We start from the raw sequence: 19,715 nt of genomic DNA, 5'->3' as shown, positions 1-19,715 counted from the left end.
CCAACCCACAACCACGCCGGGCGTGATGACTGCCCTGCGGCTCTGCTCCAGGCACCTTGGTGGACGGCGTGGAGAACTGACTTACTTATGATGTCGACAATATTCTTGAATCCTGAGCGGCACCAAGGAAAGTGAGCAACGAGTCCACAACGACGAGGAAAAAAACGAGAAAGCAACGACGACGAGACCAACAGCGGGGACGGCGGGTCAAATGGGCTTTTGACGTGCGGTGTCTGGTCTTTCGTCTTGCTTGTCGACGCGGACTGCAGCAGGACTGGAAGGTGGGACAGGGATTAAGGTATCAACAGAGGCTTCGCAGGCTCTTAAGCCATTGAATTCACAAAAAGGACCCGGGCGAGCGGGCACGGCTTGAACACCTTGAGGGTGAGGCAGTCCACAGAGTCAGGCCAATATCACCACCTCTTCCCCATCTGTCTCAGCGCCACTCAAAAACAATATTCTCACCTCGCACAATTGCGGATATGCCGTTGATAAGCAGCGCACTACGGCGGCGACGCGACTTTGTTCTTCATGCCCCTAGTCTGGCTCTCGCCCGCTCCAATTCTAGAGTCTGCCATGTAGTGCTCGTGTCAGCGCTGCAGCTTGAGCTCCACACACCCGCTTGGCTACCCTCCCGGATCCCCGCACATCTTCGATGGCCGACTTCTTACACAGCCCGCTTCGACGTCCGTTGATTCTGTCCCAATCACATGTTGACTTCTTTCCTGCCGCTCCGTGCAGAATCGAACAACTCTGCCCTCCTGCAAGCGCGGGGTTGCCGCTGGATCCCGCTGCCCACTCACCATCCCTCGTCCCTCTCTGGACCCTGAGCGCCGGCTCGTGCTGCACCACCTCGACTCGACGACAACTCCCTTGGTTCGCGTCATGGGCTGAAACAGCCCTCTCCTTGTACAAATTCAATCCAAAGCTTACAGCAATTCTTCCACGCTCCCAAAATCAAACCCGACTGGCTGCGGGAAGGGCTCGCACAAAGCCTGCGTCCGCCATGACACGACGCGCACACAGTTCGGGACTTCGAGCCTCTATTTACATCACAAAACATGCTCCCAAGCCAGCACGATATCTTCCTCTGTCTGATTGGCGAATGCCTCTTCACAGAGCACGCCACCGTTGTCGCTCTCCTTCAGATCCAGCTCTGGCGGCCAAAACTCGGCCTTGGGTGGTCGACGTCAAGTAATAGCGAAAGTCGGACAGCATCGATGAGACTCACCAAAGTGAAACAACCTTACCGGGCACCACCAACTTGGCAACGTTTGACAGCGGAAGCTAAGCGGGAGGTCCCGCCGTTTCCCTTTGGCTTCCTTGACCTTTTTTAATTTGGGCTCCCAGTAAGCCGGCGTCTGCGATCCTTCGCCTCGTCTCGGAGATATCTTGGACTTATGTCCCATATGGCCTCCCAGTCTCGCCTTTCACTCCTCTTCGAGGCACCTGTCCTGAGATATGAAATCCTTTGCTCGCCCTTTCCTTTGCCATTGTGACGCTATCCCGAGAGTTGCCCGTCCTTTATCTGTGAAGTGTCCGAACGCCGTACCATCATGGCTCAGTATATATACGCGCTTGAGCCGCATCTACCTCACTCTTTATGCCTCACAGACAGTCGATCCATATCGCATGATCCACGACAGCCATGGCAACTGAACATATCCACCAGCCTCTCTCCATGGCAGACAACAACTCGGAATCCACAAACGTGGATAACAACTCGGATTCAACCCACGTGGCAGAGCCCTCCTCCCAAGACTTCGCCGATACTGGATTTCGACCGATGCGAAGCAATCAACAAGATCGACGCATCAGTGGAGAAGAGCTGCTCAACCTTCCGCATCGAACGCTAAGCGCCAATGCCGATCTGGAGGAATACACGTCGGAGACTGCTCAGGGACACAGACTGAAGGAAGTCAAGTCGAATCACACTGGAAAGATTGAGCGATATGAGCTCGTCACTTGGAAGATTGACGACCCGGAGAACCCCAAGAATTGGTCAAAGGCGTACAAATGGGTAAGTCGCCCATCCAATTCTAAACTCCTCAACCCCTGAAATTCACTTTCCCCTTTCAACACTCTTTCTTGTTTGTTTCTTTCACATGATGGCTAACATGTTTCTTCCAGTGGTGTACAATGTGCGTTGCCTTTACCTGTTTCGTTGTGGCCTTCAACAGTGGTGTCATCACTGCGGACATTGAGGGACCAGCCAAAGAATTCGGCGTTTCGAGAGAAGTGGGGTTCCTTGCGATTACCCTGTTTGTCGTAGGGTTTGGTGTCGGTACGTCCACGCGGCTTCCATTTTCGTAGAGCGGCACTAACACTCCTCAGGCCCCATGGCGTTTGCTCCACTCAGCGAAATTATTGGCAGAAGACCAATTTACGCATCAACGCTGCTCATCGCCGTCGTCTTCATTATTCCCGAGGCCGTCGCTAAGAACACTGCGACATTCCTCGTCTGCCGTGCCATCGACGGCATTGCTTTCAGTGCGCCCATGACTCTTGTCGGCGGAACACTCGCAGACTTGTGGAAGAACGAGGAACGTGGTGTTCCCATGGCAGCATTCAGTGCAGCACCGTGAGTAGCTCTGTCCCTTACTTTGCTCGACAGTCGTCTTACTGGTCTTCAGATTTGTCGGTCCTGCCGTTGGTCCCCTCTGCGGTGGATTCATTGCGGACAACCTTGGCTGGCGATGGCTCTACTGGATTCAGCTCATCCTCTCCGGTGTCTCCTGGTTCCTCATTACCTTTACGGTACCCGAAACCTACACGCCGTCGCTGCTGGCCAAGCGGGCGGCGAAGTTGAGGAAAGAGACCGGTGATGATAAATATGTCACTGAGGAAGACCTGGACAAGCGCCCTTTCAGCCAGCGTCTCACCGTCTTCTTGCTCCGACCATTCCAGCTGCTTTTCTGTGAAGCCATTGTCTTCTTCATCTCCTTGTTGGCTCTCCCTTGAACCTCTAAAGCGCCTCAGAAAATGCTAATGATTGCCAGGTACATGTCGGTTCTTTATGGACTCCTCTACATGTTCTTCATCGCATACCCGGTCGTTTACCAAGAAGGCAAAGGCTACAGTGCAAGCATCACTGGCCTGATGTTTATTCCTCTCGCGCTCGGCGTCATCGGCAGTGCTTGTTGCTCTCCTTTCGTCAACAAGCACTACATGACGCTCGTCAAGAAATACAACGGCAAGCCACCGGCGGAAGTTCGTCTTTATCCCATGATGGCGTAAGTTTTAACACGATACATTCTTCAAATACCAGAAAGCTAATACCTGAGCTAGGAGCTGTTGGTTCATTCCGATAGGATTGTTCATTTTTGCCTGGACTTCGTACCCACGGCTGCACTGGATCGGCCCGGCCATTGGCGGCTTCCCCGTCGGCTTCGGCTTCATCTTCCTCTACAATGCGGCAAACAACTACCTCGTCGACTCGTACGTTGACCAGGCCGCATCGGCACTTGCGGCAAAGACGTTCATCCGCTCGTTCTGGGGCGCCGGTGTTGTGCTCTTCACAGAGCAAATGTACCACCGCCTTGGCTACGAGTGGGCAAGCTCCCTCCTCGGCTTCATCGGCTTGGCCTGCTGCGCGATTCCCTACGTCTTCTTCTTCAAGGGCGCGGCGATTCGCAAGCACTCCAAGTACGCGTACGGCGGCGACGATGCCGAAAACCAAAATCAGAACGAAAAGGCCAAAGAGGTCGATGATGCAGAGTGATGTCATCAGCCTGTCTCTCTGATACCCTAGCCTGGGCCAGTCTCAGGCAGGAGGGCCGATCCGATTTTTTGGCTTCGAGTAAGCTTTTAGGGCCGAAGCGCCCTCCATGATCGGATACGAGTCTCGCTTGTTCGAGTCTCAACAACATCACCATCTTCCATTTTATCTTTTGATTTTTTCAAACATTTTTGATATCCACGTTTACTTAGTGCGCGTAGCATAGATTGAGACCTCGATGGTCTAGTTGCAAGAAGGACTACGGCAGAGGCATTGCACTGGCGTTTGCATTAGAGAAAAAAAGAAGGCCAAGATAGACATGGTGTTGGCAGGACTGCACTGGGCAGTCGGGCTGGTAATGGAGATAGTGATGTACACAGCATACAGACACGCAGAGTCATGTAGAGAAAGACCTGTAATAATAAACAAATGCGGCAGTTTCAACAGGTGCACATTCCTAAAGCGGTGAAGAGAGCGGCCCCTTTGGTGATTACTCCCACGGGCTTGGTCAGCAATCAGCATCAATGAGAGAGCGAAGATGGCGCTGTCCTCCCCTAACTCCTAACTCCCCTCTCGTGACCGTACCGACTTTTCGAGGGCCTCGTCGATGCAGCCGAGAGAGCGATTTGGCCTGATGGCCGGGGAGACATCCGGCTCGCTCCGCGCGCAGATAGCTGAAGCTTCGTTTGACGTCTTCATCATGACGTTTCCAGGAGCATAGGGCTGATATTGCTGGCGTATGGAGGACTTGCACTCTACACAACAACAAGGGCTCGAGTACGGGCTGCAATTGGAGTCCTCGAGCTTATCAGGCGTTTCGTTGCCGAGGTGAGAGCATTTGCGGTTGTCTTGAAATTTTGTCGTCTTGAAATTTCTTCGTGGTCGGCGGGGACGCTATACCTCTAGAGACAGTATGGACCGCGATGACTCGTTGACAATATGACAGCACAGCTCGATGCTGTGGGTTGCCGAGAAGCTCCAAACCCTGGGGAGATCGCGTCAGCGGCCGGGAATAACCAACGACAGAAATTCAATTCGCCAGTCTGTTGTTTACACAGGATCGAAGAGGTCTCTGAGAAGAAGAGCTGATGGATCGATGCGCGATATGACCTCCAACAACGTCTGGAGCAGGGGAGGGCGGGACGGGAGCGAGCTGGGGTGCTCAGAATTGACGACAAATGGCGCACGCTCCACTCCCACCTGCAACGGCACGCCCTGATCCGCCTACTACCTGACGCTACCAACGCTTGCGTGCCGAGAGGCCGGTCACCACTGACCTTTCTTTACTAGTTGCGACTGTCCATCCCGTTCGACTATCATCCAAATCTTTCCCACACCCACATTGCCCCTCCTCCACCTCCACACTACGTCCAACCCAGCATGCTCTGCGCCCGCCGCCGCTGATTGATATCCACTACTCCACCAGCATAGCACTGCACGCCAACAAACCTTAGCCATGGATTCGCAAAACCCCGCCGCCTCTTCGAACAGCTCCTCCGCGACCTTCAATCCGCAGGAAGCTTCGCGCCACGACGTCGACGAGATCCTCCGCAGAAAGAGAAAGGCAAGGGAGTACAAGGCCTGCTACCCGTGCAGGCAGCGCAAGGTCAAGTGTGACCAGGCCGTTCCGTGCAAGACGTGCATTGGTATGTCCTTGCCCACACACTCGACCCATCGCCGTCCCATTGCTGCGCTTGTAGTCTGGTCGCCGCTGGCCGTCTGAGCGCTTGCTCTTCGACGCGACCGCTGACTGTCCTCAAAGCCAGAGAACATCCAGAGCTGTGCACCTATCACCCTCCCGCCGAATCTCATCCACCCGCCAAGCGCCTGAACCATGGAGCCAGCAACGGCAACCTGGCCGACTCGGCTGGTGGCCTCGGTACGGGCATTCATTACAACATCAACGGCACGGTGACTCTGGGTCGCGAGGATTGGGAGAGGCTATGCTCCAAATTGAACTCGGTGGAGCGCTCGTTGATGGATCTCAAGACCACCATGAGGGTTGCTTCGGAAGGTTCGGCAACACAGAATGGACACACAGACTCGACCACGGGCACGCCCTCGCGATCCGCCTCGGATCCTGGAAACCAGCATCACACGAGTACCCAAGGGATCCACACGACCAACAGCATCACCGGCCAAACCGTCCACCTAGGGAGCAGTTCGGTGCCAGCGTTGGTCATGGCTCTGGGAAAGGGCGAGGGTGGAAGCGCTCCGGTGCAAGAATTGCTTGGGAAAAATGTCTTGCCGCTCTTTGGACTCGACAACGAGAGCGCTACATACCCCTTTGTGGATCTCTGGGGACTGCCGCACGGCTCGATGAATAGGATATACGAACTGTGCAACGCGCTGCCAAACGACTCGGACTGCTGGAATTTGCTCAAGTACCACAAGGAGACGGCGCACGTCGTCTTCCCCGCGGTTGCCGACATTGAGAAGCTGGAGTCGGAACTCTTGAGATTTTTGATTTCGCGCGGTAGCTCGAGGACAAACGAAGACGGGAGCATCACTGGAGTCACCGAGCAGTCCATCTTTGGAAAAGACTTGCACTGGGTTGGTCTCCTTTTTGCCGTGTTGGCATCGGGATGCCAGTGTTCTGCGCTTCCGCGAAAAGAGCGGGAACTGACCTCGCAAGTCTACGTGTGCTGCAGCTTTGAGTGTTTGCGCATAACCAACTTCCTTTCTCATTCGAGACTGGAGACGATTCAGACGCTGCTCATTCTCGGCAACGTCATTTCCAACAACATGAACGCTGGCGTCGCGTGGTCGCTACTCGGCTTGACAATACGACTGGCGCAGAGTCAGGGCCTGCACCGCTCTTGCGCCTCCCACACCTCGGAGGAGATGAAGCTAATTCGCAAGAAGATATGGTGGACTGTTTTGTGGCAGGACAGCCTGCTATCAATCACGTACGACCGAGCCTCGTCAATGAGCACAAATGAGCCCGTCCCACTCAATCCTGAGTCGAGTCCCGGCAACAGGCCGTACATCGAATGCATGTACAGGCTTTGTAAAGTGGGCTTGGACATTGTCAGCGAGCGGTCCTTTAATCACGATATCAACGAGACGATGGCCAGGATAGCGCAGCGGCGACAGGAGATCCAGGACATTATGCTCGATGCTGCGGATTACCTCCGAGATTCGAGAAAATGCCGCTCGATGCGCAACCAGCTTGAGCATTGGGCCCTCTATCTGCACATGTCGTACATGATGTCGGAGCTTTGCCGGCCCACGATTAGCCCGGCGCTGGCCGAACACGAATTGGCGCGTAGCATGCGCAAGGCCTGCATCGACAGCCTGACAAACACCGTCGAAGCCTTTTTGGGCTTGCAAAACATGACCGTGTTTGCTTCGAGGTCGTGGACGGCGGTGCACCGCTCCATAAGCTGCGCGCTGCTGCTGGGAATCCTCAAGGAGCACGAGCGCAATGACCGTGCACGAATGCTCCTCGAGAAGCTGATTTCAGTCTTGACAGAAATCACGTCCAAAGTCGACCCAGCAGAGCTCTCTGCACCCATCACGCGCTCCATGATGGCTCTCCGCAAGTTGCTCAACGGCCAGCAGCAGGACTCGGCAGCCAGGCAGAGCATGCCGCCCCTGAACAGCACCGTCGGGCAATCAGTCGTCCCCGCCACGTCTTCGTCGACTGCCGCCACTCCGCCGCTCTCCAACTCGCTCACGTACGGCCTGGACGATATCAACGGATTGATGGGTGTAGATGGCTTCGGCACGCTGGGACAGAGCCCGCTCATGTCGGATCTCGACTCGGAGCAGAGCCCGTATGCCCTCATGGACAGTATCATCTGGGGCGTCAAGAAGACGCCGCCGGGCTGAAGGGCTGGCCAAGAGAGGAATTGAATCGAATTGAACGCAAAGAAAAATTGCCGATTATGGCTCGAATGAAGCCCACACGCTTGCATCTCTGCGGTGCCAGCCTGGTATTGCTTGTCATCAGGCCGGGACTCATATGTCTGATGCGCCAGCATGAAGATGGTCGAGTCAAGCTGAGCACGACACTGCTCTTGCCTTGCAGTACAGCTGAAGGGAGGATTCCCGAGCCCCAGAAGGCGGAGACTTTGAGGATGGGAGAATGAATATGAAGAACCGGACATCGCTATCGATTGAGTTGGAGGAATTGCAACGCTGGCAAGGTGTGATATTTGGCGGTCCAGCAGGGGCGCCGACAGTACATCAACTACCGGATGGATCAGCTACGGACGAGTGGGTATGTGGGACAGCTGGATCCTGAGGCAGTATAAATAGGCCTAGTACGACATGCCAAGGCTATGATGGACGTGTGAAAATTAACAAATATATTTGAGCTATAGACATGGTTGCTCCCCGTGCGTCAGTTGAGTATGAGTGGGTGTCTGAATGCTCCCTATATGTTCACTCATAAGATCAGATGCTCCCGCATTGTATGAATCTGAGGTGCTTGAATGCTCTCCATCCGCGCACATTTTCACGATGTGAACACACGCATGATATTCGGGACGCGTCAAGTTATCCATAACTTACTCGGGAAGACGGCAAAACACACAGGAGAACAAAGTCCTAAACTCGGGTGGTTTTGTAGACAGCTGCAGCGGTCCTCGCACTCGGGAGCAAGAGGGCGCGTCGGGAGGGATGCGGACTTCCGATAGCCTTCGGGTAAAGACATAACCGACGTTGGACCCGGGGACCGGCTATTGCGAGAGCGACTTCGGCCTCGACGGGACGAAGACGATTTCTTTGTTGGTAGGGATTTGGGGGCGATTAGCGAATAGCAGAAGCTGCAGTGAGAGCATTGGGCCAGGATCCAAACCAAATCACAGCATACATCGGACGTGGTGTTGACGGACCTTGAGCCGGCGGAGCAGTGGTGTTTGGTTGCGGGATTGTGGGGCAGCGTTGGCCCCGGCGGCAGCTCTCCCTCTTGCTGTTGCGGGGAGGGCACAGCTCTCATCCGTCATTGCTTACCGAGACGTCCTTCCACTCAGTCCATGGCGCCCGCTATTACCACGACTTGCTGCCGCCGCCTCGCTCCGACGGCTGCTCAAGTCGTTTCTCCCCTTTTCTCCTTCTCTCAATTGACTTCTTGTTCGCCGCGCTGGCCTTGAATTGGGCGTTTGTCTTGGTCACTTTGAATAGTTGAAAGAGCTGGATATACCTACCGCCGCATCGCAGCTACAGTCCTCATCATGCCGTCCTCGATATCGCTCTTCTCGCGCACCGCGAGGCACTTTGCCTCTCCCAATTCCTCCAAGGCAGGCCAATTATTGCTATTTGAGTGGTCTTCAAGGCGGCTAATAGTTAGCAGTCGGTTCTCCTCGCGCGCACATTTGCCTCGTCGACCCGCCGCTTCGAGATCAACAAGGTGCTTCCCTCGGCCGCCGAAGCAATCAAGGACATGAAGAGCGACTCGACGCTCCTCTGCGGTGGTTTTGGGCTTTGCGGTGTCCCCGACACGCTCATTAACCAGGTCGAGAAGACACCCTCCATCAAGGGTCTGACGGCCGTCTCCAACAATGCCGGTGTGCCCGGCTCCGGGCTGGGCCTGCTCCTGGCATCCAAGCAGATCAAGAAGATGATTGCCAGTTATGTGGGCGAGAACAAGATCTTTGAGCAAATGTATCTGACGGGAGAGATTGAGCTCGAACTGACGCCGCAGGGCACGCTGGCGGAGCGATGCCGCGCAGGCGGAGCGGGCATTCCGGCCTTTTACACGCCTGCAGCTTTTGGTACCGTTGTGCAGACGGGCGAGCTGCCGCTCAAGCACAATGCCGACGGGACCGTGGCGGCGTACAGCAACCCGCGGGACGTCAAGATCTTCAACCAAAAGTCGTACGTCATGGAGGAGGCGATCCGCGGCGACTATGCCTTCATCAAGGCATACAAGGCGGATCGTTTGGGAAACGTGCAGTTCCGCTTCGCAGCGCAAAACTTCAACGGCGCCATGGCGCGCAACGCGGCCATGACCATTGTCGAGGCCGAGCATATTGTCGAGCCCGGCGAGATTGACCCCGCCGCCATCCACGTCCCGGGCATCTACGTCAAGCGCGTCATCCAGTCGACGGCGGCCAAGAACATTGAAAAGGTGGTCAACGCCAAACCAGCCGGCGCCGCCGCCAGCGCTCTCGGCTCGGGAGACACGGCTTCGAAGCGCGAGCGCATCGTCAAGCGCGCGGCCAAGGAGTTCAAGAACGGCATGTACGCCAACCTGGGTATCGGCATGCCCATGCTGGCACCGTCCTTTGTCGACTCGTCCGTCGAGGTGCAGCTGCAGTCGGAGAACGGCATCCTGGGGCTGGGCCCGTACCCGCAGGCGGGCGCCGAGGACCCGGACCTCATCAACGCGGGCAAGGAGACGGTGACGCTGAACCCAGGCGCGGCCGTGTTCGGGTCCGACGAGAGCTTCGGCATGATCCGCAGCGGGCGCATCGACCTGACCATCCTGGGCGCCATGCAGGTGTCGGCGACGGGCGACCTGGCAAACTGGATGCTGCCCGGCAAGATCAAGGGCTTTGGCGGCGCCATGGATCTCGTCAGCAACCCGGCCCAGACAAAGGTCGTCGTCACCATGGAGCACACGGACAAGAAGGGCCGTCCCAAGATCCTCAAGCAGTGCGAGTTTCCCCTCACTGGCCGCAAGTGCGTCAGCAGGATCATCACTGAGTTGGTGCGTTTTGCCCCCCTGACCCCCTTTCCACCCCCTTTCGTTTCAACCCCACCATCTTCCAACAACACCCAAATGCTTGAGCCCGCAGTCAATTGCTAACACCACGCCCCCATCAGTGCGTCTTCGACGTCGACTTCCTCTCCGGCCTGACGCTGATCGAGCTGGCCGACGGCGTCACCGTCGACGAGATCCGCGCCAAGACCGAGGCTCCCTTCAAGGTCGCCGACAACATCCAACCCATGCTGTAAACGCGACGGCGCCAGCAGCTTGAACGCAGTGTAAGGAGACAAGGTCGGTGTGCAAGTACCGCGTCGCCACCTTTAGCGATGAGCAGGAAGTCCGGCGTGGCTGGCTTGAGGACCTGCCTGGTCCAAGCCGAGTCGATTCGAAAGAGATCTGGCCATTGACTTGGAGAAGCGATAAGCGACAGGAGGTGGGAGCGGAGCAGCGTCATCATCATCAACAACAGCAGGTAGGGCAGGAACACGCAAGAAGAAAGACGCCAGCGTGCGTCCCCGACACTCCAAGAAAGACATTCCCGTTGATCTATACAAAAACCAAAGACATACTGCGCAATCTCGACGCGGTTGAGGGGAAGCAAGAGAAAACAATTTTCAGTGGAAGACCAAAGCGGGAGCGCAGAGAGCATAAAAGCCAGCTGCTACCATTTTCTCATTTTTTGTTTATATATCCATCCCATTTAGAAGTACGCCAGCCAGCCAGATCCGATCAATGCGAATGCATCAGCTTGAATTGAGGTGCTGTGATGGAGCGGCAGGTGAACTAAGTGGGTGTCGGCTCACTTCCAGGCTCCTGGGGGTTACAACAGCCGAGTGTCATCGCGCCGTGCCCTCCTCACTCGACTAGCCTTTACAACCCCGAACCACCAAGCCAGCCAGTTATTATCAGAGAGGAGGCAGTAGAATACGCACGTCAACCGCGACTGTTTTCCCAATATTTCCATGACTTTTCCTCACGAGTTTGGCACGTGTGCATTTGAATGCTCCCCCGTGTCTCTCTTTTTTTTTTTTTTTTTTTGGGGGGGGGCTTTGTTCAAGACTTTTCTGTCCTGTCACATTAGATTAGAAAAGGCAAATTTTTAGACAAGTGTAGCTTCAAATTTCTAGGTCTTTCAGGACGCGGCGGTCCGGGATTCTGGAAGGATAATGGTGCTGGATGCTGGACTGGACGCTGGACTCTGGACGCTGGACCCAAAAGATGCCTTTATAGAGGAAGAGAGTAGTCCGGTCAAAGGCTCTCGCTCTGTGACTCTTATTTCGCGAGGGTAGAATTGGGAGATTTTCAGCTACCAACTGCGAAAATACTATCAGACAATTCACATGCAAACCAATAATGAGGGACAAATTGTTTGATTCTTCTATCTACGAAGTACTGTCAGGATACCATCTACCAATAGACGCAACTCAGGCCCCAACAACGCGACGACCTCGCTAGACCCATTTCTAGCAGGGTTCAGGTACTTGCCGAGTTCTTCAGATTCGAATATAGGTGGGTTGGTCGCAGGTGGCGTCTTCTGACGAGCCGATGAGTTTTCCATAACCTTTGGATGCGACTTGAGCTCAGGCTCGGGTGACTTCTGCTCCGTTGACGGAGCCCTGTCCAACTCCACCGGCTCATGGATCACCTGTTGGGGGACACCGGACTCCATTGGTGAGGCCTCTTAGACATCCATCGCCTCAAAAGCCTCATGGATAGATGGGCCATTGTGCACTGATGAAACCTTGTCCAAATCCATCGGCTCGCCAATCTCTTGTTCTGCTGGAGGCGCTAGTTGTTGTCCTTGGCCAATTGCTTCAGATATTCTTTCTCTTGTTCTTTTTCCATCTCCGCCGCTTCTCCTCCTTCCTGCGCCATTCTTCTCGTTCAGCCAATGCTCCCGGTGCTCTTTGATGTTGAGAAAACCTTGGTCGTCGAAGAACTGGTGTTTAAGGTCCTTCAAGTCGGCGTTTGAGTTTTTCTGCCACATCTTGTCGAGCTTCTTGGTGGTCTTTTCCGGGACCATCCAGTCCTCAAGTTCTTTTTTCTCACGAGCCTCCTTTTCCTCGCGTTCCTTTTTCTCGCGTGCCTCCTTTTCCTCGCGTTCGTTTTTTCTCACGGGCCTCCTTTTCCTCGCATTTCCTCTCCACTACCGGCCTTTTTGAGCTCCTTGACCGTCTGATCGCGAATAGACGTCTTGTAAAGATCTCCTTGCGAGGGCTTCGCGTTTTTAGGTAGTTTCTCTGGTGGTGCGTCCTTGAATCCCTCCCCCTTGCGAAGTTCTCTGAGCCAATTCTTCCGGTACTCCTACTACCCCCACCCCAACACCGCCAGCACCAACGCCAGCGCCAGCGCCACCCAAATCCTCCCTGAGGTTAGATGGAGCGGCATACCGGGGAAGGGGGCGCTGTCCCGCGCATGTCTGATGGTGCTGCGGGCAGGGAGCTTCGCCGAGGAGATCTTCCGGGCGGCACGAGCGTCGTCGGGGGAGGAGTACTTGGTGGGGGCCATGGTGTTTAATTGAGATGGCGAAGGAGAAGGAGAGAAGAGGAGGGGGTTGTTTTGCTGTCGGAGAAACGCTGTCTCAAGTCGGCGTTCGAGTTTTTCTGCCACATCTTGTCGAGCTTTTTGATTTGCTTTTTCGGAAATTCGAGATCCTTGATGGGGTCAATCTTGGACTTGTTGTCCTTGTTCAGTTCCCGGATGTATCTTTCCTCCTTCCGTTTTTCTTGCGCTCCCTCTGTATTTTTTCTCTACGCTCGCGGTTTTCTTTTTCTTGCCGTTCAACGCGCTCCTTTATTTCTCTATCCAGCTTTTCCTCACGCTCCTTTTTCTCGCGAGCCTCTTTTTCTTCGCGTTCCTTTTTATTTCTTTTTCTTTTTTCTCTTCCTCCTCTTCCTCGGCAGTCCCGCCCTCGTTGGTATCGCAATCGCGGCCTTCGACCTTGTTGATAAGCTGGATGAGCGCTTCAGCTGACTCCTGCGAGTTGAAGATTTCCGTCAGCTTTGGGCTGGATGAGCGCTTCAGCTGACTCCTGCGAGTTGAAGATTTTCGTCAGCTTTGGGGCATAGCCGTGGTCACACAGCCACTCCATCGCAATCAGACGCATGTGCAGATGCTGTTCGAGCGTCAGGACGACGAGCGCTTGAGCCAACTCCTGCGAGTCGAATATTTCCGACGGCTTCGGGGCATAGCTCACGCAATTCCCGTTCTTGCTGGGTCCAGGGAGGGTGACTGGTTGTCGACTCTCTTCCAGGACTTGACCGCGTAAGTATGGGGGAGTAGCCATTGGTGGGTGAAGGGGTGACAGAACTGAGCCCTGAATTGGGTAAACACTTGGATCCATTTTCTGTTGCGATTTGATGTTTAAGTTCGAGTGGGAGCCCCTAAAGGTTGGTGTCGGTGTTCTCGAGACGGGGTGAATGGAGCACCTTGACGGCGAGCCCTGGTACCAGAAGATCTTCAAGGACAATTCGTTCTCCAGGATGACTAGTGGTCGTTTGATCTCCAGGAAGAATTGCTCTGCCAAGCAGGGGCTTGCTGCTTTGTGGCGGATGGGAGGGTCGCGAAGGGGCCAGGAGTTCTCAGCCGAGAGAATTCCTACTTCTTTGGCGAGGTTTCCATGTTGAGGGGTGTGTGTGTATGTGTGTTGGAAAGTCTTGCAAGCTTTGAGCGTGGGCAGGAAGATTTTGTGAGAGCGTTTTGTTCTTGCGAGAGAGTGAAGAGAATTCCCGCTTCTTCGGTGAGGTTGGCTTGTCCCAAAGTCTCACCGCCTCGAAGCAGGCGTGACCGAAAAAGCTCAGCACACGCAACAAGTGGGCTGGGATCTGGCTTTCGGTTGTGAGTGGACTCCTCCCTCGGTCGTTATCGAATACACCCGTTTCCAGTCTTGTCCGACGGGAGTACCTTCGTCCGGCAGCTTTTTGAGAATGGGTGTCGGCCCTCTTGATCTCGATGACCAAGAATGGAAATCTTGCGCCACTGGGGGACGTCCGGCATGGATCGCTCAACAAGGCGGTCCGGTTGTTATCCAGTCCCGCCTGTTCGTTCAACAAGACGCCGCTTGTACTTCCCAAGGAATTTGAACAAGGTTGTAAAGGGGGATCTATGGTTGCTGGATACGTCCGCCGGGGTATAGCCGGGCCTGGTCATCTCTTTCATGGCATCTGCCGGCCAGCACAAGAAAGAGAGGGAAAGATGCTCGAGAGCGGGTAGTTGGTCTCGAATAATTGTGATCCACATCCGGCTTTCGGTTGGGAGTCGACTCCTCCCATTAATCATCTTCGGAAAGTGCCCATACTTCCAAAGAGAAGCGCTTGTACTTCCCAAGGAGTTTGAATATTTCCATCTTGAAGTTGGTCTGATGCCGGGGTGTGCGATCTCCGGGAGCTTGTCGAAAAGCTTCGCTTTCGCCTTGGGGTTGCGCATCCCGGGGTCTCGACGTTGTATCCGCCATTACTCAAGCAGACGTAGGAGCGCTTCTGCAGATGCTGACCGGGGCCCAGGCGCAAGAGGGCTGAATGACCCGATGGGGGGACGCCGGGGTGTTCGATTTGCGGGAGCTGGTCGAGGCGTTCCGCTCTCGCCTCAGGGTTGTGGATCCCGGACCATTTTGGTTCCCGTACGAGGTCATTGGGAACACCCTCACGTAGTCCCTGTCTTCAGGATTGGAAAAGTCCAGGACAGGGTGGTCGAAGAAACCCGGGGTTGAAGTTCCCCTGTCTGGCCAAGTCCGAGACAAGGCGCGAGGAACCGTTTTGGCGCTCGTTGTAGTGTTCGATCTGCGGGAGCTTGTCAAGGAGCTTCGCTTTCGCCTTGGGGTTGCGTATTGCGCATCCCGGACCATTTCTGCTCGGCGCTCCGGTTCCCGTACGGGGTCGGGAACACCCTCACGTAGTCCTTGTCTTCAGGATTGGAAAAGACCAGGACAGGGTGGTTGAAGAAACCCGGGGTTGAAGTTCCCCTCCCTAGCCAATTCCGAGATAAGGCGCGAGTTGCGGTGCTCACGCTCGTGGCAGGTGAGTAACTACGCCCTTCTTCAGCCAAGCGGGGGCAGATGTAGAAGAATTTTGAGGAGCGGCGGTCTGGGATGGCTGGCGGTCTTTTGGCCTCCAGGAAGAACTGTTTTGCCAAGGGGCTTGCCGCGGGCTGGGACCGGTGATCTTGTGGGCTGGCTGGCGGTCGTTTGGCCTCCAGGAAGATTTGCTTTGCCAGGCAGGGGCTTCCTGCTCTCTGGCGGATGGGAGGGTCGCGGAGGCACCCTTCTTCAGCCACATGGGAGCAGAAGACTTTTGGCACAAAGCCCTCTTCGAGTTCGGCTGCAGTTGCGTTGGATCCGCAGAACAATGTTGCAAGCCGGACAGTTGCTGTGAAGCCTAATGACGGATGGATCTTCGATGTCCGGAAACATCGTATTTTTCATGTCCATGATCCTGCGCAAAGCGGTCTCTGGCACATCAGTCCTCGTCGCGCATCGCTTCGACCGCCTCCTTAATCTTGAACCACAGACAAGGTACGGCGCCGACCCCGACATCGGCGTCGGGGTGGACGTTGGTGACGTTATCACCAAAGCCGCCCGCTTCGACCCAGGTGGCCATCTTCTCGCACCGGGACCTTTTATACAGTGGCGCTTGCCTTCCTGTTGGAGCGACGGGTGCGATTGGCAGGAAGCTCATGAACCACACTCACAAGAGCCGCTGGACTAGAGCCAGATGTTGCGAGGCCCAGGTCCCTGCGAACGGCGGTGGTGGCACTTTTGCAGCGGTCAAAAGTAACCTCAATCCGGAAAAGTGGAATTCTATCGAGCGTGCCGTCCTCTGGATTGACCGTTGGGCCACAGAAACATCCAGCCACGTTCGAAAGCTCGAAGAAGCAAGTCGTTCGATTTGAAACCGCCTTTGTTCTCCTCGGAGGTATATTTTCCAATGAGCTTGCGAAACGAGCACTCTGGAACATGGCCAACGGAAATGGTTCGGGCTGCTTCTGATGTAGAGTACCGGCTGTATTGTTGAGGCCGACGCCGACACCGCTGTCGCGCCTCGAACTTTCAGCGTTGCTCATGTCATCAAGTGACATATGGCTAATCGTAGACTCTCCCCCAGGGCTCGATGGCTTGAGGATTGGTGAGTAGTCCTTCGTTGGCCGAGAAGGGCAGGCCACAATCAAAGGTCCATCGGCGTTCTTGGCCTTGCTTCTGGTAACTCTGCTGGTGGCCTCGGGCTTGTTGGTGCTCTGCTCGATGTTCTTGGAGACGACTTTGTCTCGGACGGGCGAGTTCAGGTCGAGGATGTCCTTGGTGATGCCTTGAGGGTACTTCTCGGCGACGGCTTTGTAGACTTCTTCCGGGGCAGTGTCCTGACAAGCAAGGATCAGTCGGTCGCGCATCAACTCGAGATTACTGGCGCTGAGGGCAGGCATTGTGTCGTGATGGTGCAATGAGCTGGAGATCGGGGTTGAAGGTTAGCGCTAGAGTTGGAGGGGGGCGAAGAGGTGTGGACGAACCTTCTGAAGATGATGTGAATGGGATGGCGGAGCGGCCGCGGTGGTGCTGTGTTGGTTTCTTGATGAAAACCTGGCGCAGAGAACGTTCGGACTCGCCAACATACTATCGTGAAAATCAAGTAAGCCAAAATATACGTCCTCAGGAGCATTCGGGCATACCTTGTTCAGCAGCTCCGGGCCCTTCACGCTTATGGATTAGGCCCAGTCGTCGTACAGGGCGCCCTGGAGCTGGCAGCAGACGGGATTGCGCATCTTCTCGCGCTCGTCGCAGAGCCAGCTGATCTTTTGCAGGTTGTGGTAGCAGTGCGGCGGGCGCGCCGACTTGAGCGGCGTCGTGGACGTACAGCAGAACACCGTTTCCAAGGTCGATAGGTTGTCCGACGGCCAGTGCCTTGTCGCGCCTTTGGCGATGTTTGTTTTTCTTGTGGTTTACTGGGACTGGATACTCCTGGCACTGGACAATCGTCTTTGTGGCTGACGGGGACCTGAGCCTTGTGTGCGTCTGTCTCGTCGTCCGAAATGGTCAGGTCAACGACATCCAGTCGTGCGCGCTTGGCCTCCCGGCCATTCTCATCAGATGGGCTTGAACGCTTCTATCCAATGGCGGTGCCTGGTTCGACTTGTGCTGCAGTAGTAACAAGGCCGGATAGGCGCCCATTTTGATTTTGGAACCAGGGTGTGAGGCCAGACCATGATGCGTCGAAAGTGAACTCGTTTATATCTGTTCCAGTCGGTCAGCCAAACTGCCAAATCCATTGAAAGACATTTCAATAAGAGAAGAGGAGGACTTACACCCGCCGTGCTCACTAGAAACTCAAAACTTTATGGCCTTTCTCTCTTATCTCGGTGTCGAATCCACCGCAAGCTCTTTCATTGGTCGCAGTCTCGTGCGCGTGTAATCTTCCGAACGAGCAGCGGCTGCCAGGCGGCTGAGGAGGCATCGAGACGTCTTTGACGAAGATGGTTCGTGTCTGCTCGACTTTAAACCCAAGTCAGCCATTTGAATGCACCTCTACAGAGTTGGTTGGAACTCACGTTTTGACCTCGGCATGTCGCCCAAGTCTCCACATCGTAAATAGGCACCCAGAGGCTCAGTGAACGGGTTGTAGACCGAGTCCGACGTGGAAACAGGATTCCATTGAAAGCTCTGGGGAACGGAGCTGAGTAGACATGTGCCAGGGCCTGGACTCGGGCTTGGACTTGGACATGGACTCTGCGGCCTTCTTGAACAAGGGGACCTTCTTGAGGAAAGCTTTCATCTCCTTGTCGTTGGGGATTTCAGCGAGGATTTCGTGCTTCGTTTCCTTGGGCAGGTCGGCGAGGATTTCGTGCTTGGTCTCCTTAGGCAGGTCAGCGAGGGCTTTGTTCAATCTTTTTGCAGACCTACTTTTCAATCAGGGCCGCCTTGTCCTTCAATGGCCTTTTGTTGTTTCTTGGATGGCGTGGTGGTGCTGGGAGCGTCGCCTTGGGAGTGATCGGGCGCGGCGTCGAGGTGATTGCGATTTCGAAGTTTCTTCGCAAGACGACGAACACAGGCGCACTTGAAGACGGGGAGGTGTCGTAGTTAGGCGCAGAAGGAGATGGTGAGCGATGCCATGATGCCGTTCGAAACCAGGGCCTGGATCTCCTTCTCACAAGACTTGGACTTTGGCTTTTCCAGACGTCTGGGAGGCGAGAGGGAAAGCCGAATCCGGATGAGCTGTCCGAGACGAGCAAGGAGTGATGCAGAAGGAGAGAGGCTTTTCCGCAGTGTCCAGTGTTGGATTCACGTGAGGAAGGGGAGAAAAGGTCGTGAACAAGTGTCAAAAGAAGAGACCGCAAAGTGACAGGAGAACAATGGGACGGACAACTCGGATCCCGAAAGAAGACGAAACGAGACGAGACGAGACCAGATGAGAAGCCAAACAAACCAACCAACCTCGGGGGATCCGGCCTGCCTATATACCCAGGGCGCAGCTCGCCGCGCTGCTTCCTCTGCGTCTCCCCGCCTTCCCCAACACCCACGCATCACACCCCCCACCTACCTGCGCTTGCCGCCATAAGTGCCACCGCTCCAACCCACTCGGGCAGGACAAGGCGGCTGGGTGCGCGAGCGAGGCCGAGCGTCGGTGCACACCCAGCGTTCTTGCTTGCCTGTTTGTCCAGCTCTCACGCCACCATCTGCCCGTCGATGCGAGCCCCGCGGTTTGTAGCTGCCCGTGCAGGCAGGTTGGTGGCGGTCGGTTGGCACCCTACGCGCGGATTGTGTCGTCTCTACTGCCCGATGTGGTGGTGGGGATGGGGCAATGATGAGGTGGTGGAACGATGCCTCTGCCTCTCTCCTTCTCATTCTCTAGCCCCTGCTTACCAGCGCGAAGCCATGCCCGCTCGCTGCGCAGCCCAGTCTGGTCCGATCCACAGGGAAAGCGGCGTTGTCCACAACACATTGCGCTGCAATTCGCACCGGCTGACGCAAAAGAGAACGAGAAAAACCTGCACGGCGATCAACGGAGCAAAATCCGACGGAGCGGAATTCAAAGAAAACACTTTCATTCAACCCAGGCGAAACCAAACCAACCCGACCGAACCAAACGAGCGGTTACGGAAAGGGGAAGGCTGTGGTGCCGAGGAGCGCTCAGACTGGCTGATTGACTACGAAAGCGTCTTGGTGGTGTGACGAGTCTGTGTGATGTGAGTGTTTACTGTACAATTTGTCTTCTCCGCTCTTGCTTTCCTTTCCATGCCTCAGGCGTGAAAAAGCAAATGACGCTGACGATGAGAAGAGGGTGTCAGCTCGCAGAGGCTGAAGTTGACGCGAAAGTAGGAAAAGTGAGTGGGAGGAAAACGCAGAATGCCGAAAAT

General features: G+C 55.3%; 9 protein-coding genes across 9 annotated transcripts; 6 read left to right on the top strand and 3 right to left on the bottom strand.

The window, feature by feature from the left end:
• Positions 1-520: 520 nt before the first annotated feature.
• On the top strand, positions 521-1,387 carry BKA78DRAFT_325262 (uncharacterized protein). The gene has a single exon (XM_066889349.1). The coding sequence runs from the start codon at positions 656-658 to the stop codon at positions 1,196-1,198; it is 543 nt and encodes a 180-aa protein (XP_066739822.1). The 5' UTR covers positions 521-655; the 3' UTR covers positions 1,199-1,387.
• Positions 1,388-1,423: 36 nt separating this feature from the next.
• BKA78DRAFT_42392 (major facilitator superfamily domain-containing protein) lies at positions 1,424-3,841 on the top strand. Its single transcript, XM_066893164.1, has 6 exons — positions 1,424-2,020; positions 2,131-2,284; positions 2,335-2,581; positions 2,634-2,945; positions 3,000-3,233; positions 3,289-3,841. Exons 1-6 carry the CDS (start codon positions 1,649-1,651, stop codon positions 3,719-3,721), a joined length of 1,752 nt encoding a protein of 583 aa, XP_066739821.1. The 5' UTR covers positions 1,424-1,648; the 3' UTR covers positions 3,722-3,841.
• Positions 3,842-4,871: 1,030 nt separating this feature from the next.
• Positions 4,872-8,044, top strand: BKA78DRAFT_325255 (fungal-specific transcription factor domain-containing protein). The gene is made up of 2 exons (XM_066889348.1): positions 4,872-5,364; positions 5,481-8,044. Exons 1-2 carry the CDS (start codon positions 5,175-5,177, stop codon positions 7,550-7,552), a joined length of 2,262 nt encoding a protein of 753 aa, XP_066739820.1. The 5' UTR covers positions 4,872-5,174; the 3' UTR covers positions 7,553-8,044.
• A 740-nt stretch (positions 8,045-8,784) lies between these two features.
• BKA78DRAFT_42354 (putative succinyl-CoA:3-ketoacid-coenzyme A transferase) lies at positions 8,785-10,660 on the top strand. The gene is made up of 3 exons (XM_066893163.1): positions 8,785-8,964; positions 9,018-10,376; positions 10,493-10,660. Exons 1-3 carry the CDS (start codon positions 8,899-8,901, stop codon positions 10,622-10,624), a joined length of 1,557 nt encoding a protein of 518 aa, XP_066739819.1. The 5' UTR covers positions 8,785-8,898; the 3' UTR covers positions 10,625-10,660.
• A 1,094-nt stretch (positions 10,661-11,754) lies between these two features.
• On the bottom strand, positions 11,755-12,955 carry BKA78DRAFT_347040 (uncharacterized protein; the record flags this gene model as incomplete). The annotated part of the gene is made up of 4 exons (XM_066890551.1): positions 12,767-12,955; positions 12,549-12,616; positions 12,118-12,522; positions 11,755-12,054 (listed from the first exon to the last, which is right to left on the bottom strand). Exons 1-4 carry the CDS (start codon positions 12,882-12,884, stop codon positions 11,755-11,757), a joined length of 891 nt encoding a protein of 296 aa, XP_066739818.1. The 5' UTR covers positions 12,885-12,955.
• Positions 12,914-13,351, top strand: BKA78DRAFT_325250 (uncharacterized protein; the record flags this gene model as incomplete). Its single annotated transcript, XM_066889347.1, has 1 exon — positions 12,914-13,351. Exon 1 carries the CDS (start codon positions 13,035-13,037, stop codon positions 13,347-13,349), a length of 315 nt encoding a protein of 104 aa, XP_066739817.1. The 5' UTR covers positions 12,914-13,034.
• On the bottom strand, positions 13,342-13,719 carry BKA78DRAFT_299455 (uncharacterized protein; the record flags this gene model as incomplete). Its single annotated transcript, XM_066887057.1, has 1 exon — positions 13,342-13,719. The coding sequence occupies one exon, from the start codon at positions 13,717-13,719 to the stop codon at positions 13,342-13,344; it is 378 nt and encodes a 125-aa protein (XP_066739816.1).
• Positions 13,720-14,375: 656 nt separating this feature from the next.
• On the top strand, positions 14,376-15,230 carry BKA78DRAFT_42347 (uncharacterized protein). The gene has a single exon (XM_066893162.1). The coding sequence runs from the start codon at positions 14,533-14,535 to the stop codon at positions 15,082-15,084; it is 552 nt and encodes a 183-aa protein (XP_066739815.1). The 5' UTR covers positions 14,376-14,532; the 3' UTR covers positions 15,085-15,230.
• Positions 15,231-16,061: 831 nt separating this feature from the next.
• On the bottom strand, positions 16,062-16,978 carry BKA78DRAFT_383116 (uncharacterized protein; the record flags this gene model as incomplete). Its single annotated transcript, XM_066893055.1, has 2 exons — positions 16,875-16,978; positions 16,062-16,812 (listed from the first exon to the last, which is right to left on the bottom strand). A coding segment is annotated over exon 2 (729 nt), but the record flags the coding sequence as incomplete, so codon positions are not given.
• Positions 16,979-19,715: the final 2,737 nt, after the last annotated feature.

Source organism: Phyllosticta capitalensis (assembly GCF_038381095.1).
Source record: "Phyllosticta capitalensis strain CBS 128856 chromosome Unknown BKA78scaffold_11, whole genome shotgun sequence".
Lineage (NCBI taxonomy): Eukaryota > Fungi > Ascomycota > Dothideomycetes > Botryosphaeriales > Phyllostictaceae > Phyllosticta > Phyllosticta capitalensis.
Note: the sequence above shows the minus strand (reverse complement) of the source record. Positions and strands in the feature narration are given on the sequence as shown.

Bases quoted from the DNA above. Each gene is read 5' to 3' on its own strand.
- BKA78DRAFT_325262 (XM_066889349.1), top strand. From the start codon at position 656: ATGGCCGACTTCTTACACAGCCCGCTTCGACGTCCGTTGATTCTGTCC.
- BKA78DRAFT_42392 (XM_066893164.1), top strand. From the start codon at position 1,649: ATGGCAACTGAACATATCCACCAGCCTCTCTCCATGGCAGACAACAAC. The intron at 2,021-2,130 runs GTAAGTCGCCCA...TGTTTCTTCCAG, and splicing joins GGTCAAAGGCGTACAAATGG to TGGTGTACAATGTGCGTTGC. The intron at 2,285-2,334 runs GTACGTCCACGC...AACACTCCTCAG, and splicing joins TGTCGTAGGGTTTGGTGTCG to GCCCCATGGCGTTTGCTCCA.
- BKA78DRAFT_325255 (XM_066889348.1), top strand. From the start codon at position 5,175: ATGGATTCGCAAAACCCCGCCGCCTCTTCGAACAGCTCCTCCGCGACC. The intron at 5,365-5,480 runs GTATGTCCTTGC...CTGTCCTCAAAG, and splicing joins TCCGTGCAAGACGTGCATTG to CCAGAGAACATCCAGAGCTG.
- BKA78DRAFT_42354 (XM_066893163.1), top strand. From the start codon at position 8,899: ATGCCGTCCTCGATATCGCTCTTCTCGCGCACCGCGAGGCACTTTGCC. The intron at 8,965-9,017 runs GCAGGCCAATTA...AATAGTTAGCAG, and splicing joins CCTCTCCCAATTCCTCCAAG to TCGGTTCTCCTCGCGCGCAC. The intron at 10,377-10,492 runs GTGCGTTTTGCC...CGCCCCCATCAG, and splicing joins GCAGGATCATCACTGAGTTG to TGCGTCTTCGACGTCGACTT.
- BKA78DRAFT_42347 (XM_066893162.1), top strand. From the start codon at position 14,533: ATGGCATCTGCCGGCCAGCACAAGAAAGAGAGGGAAAGATGCTCGAGA.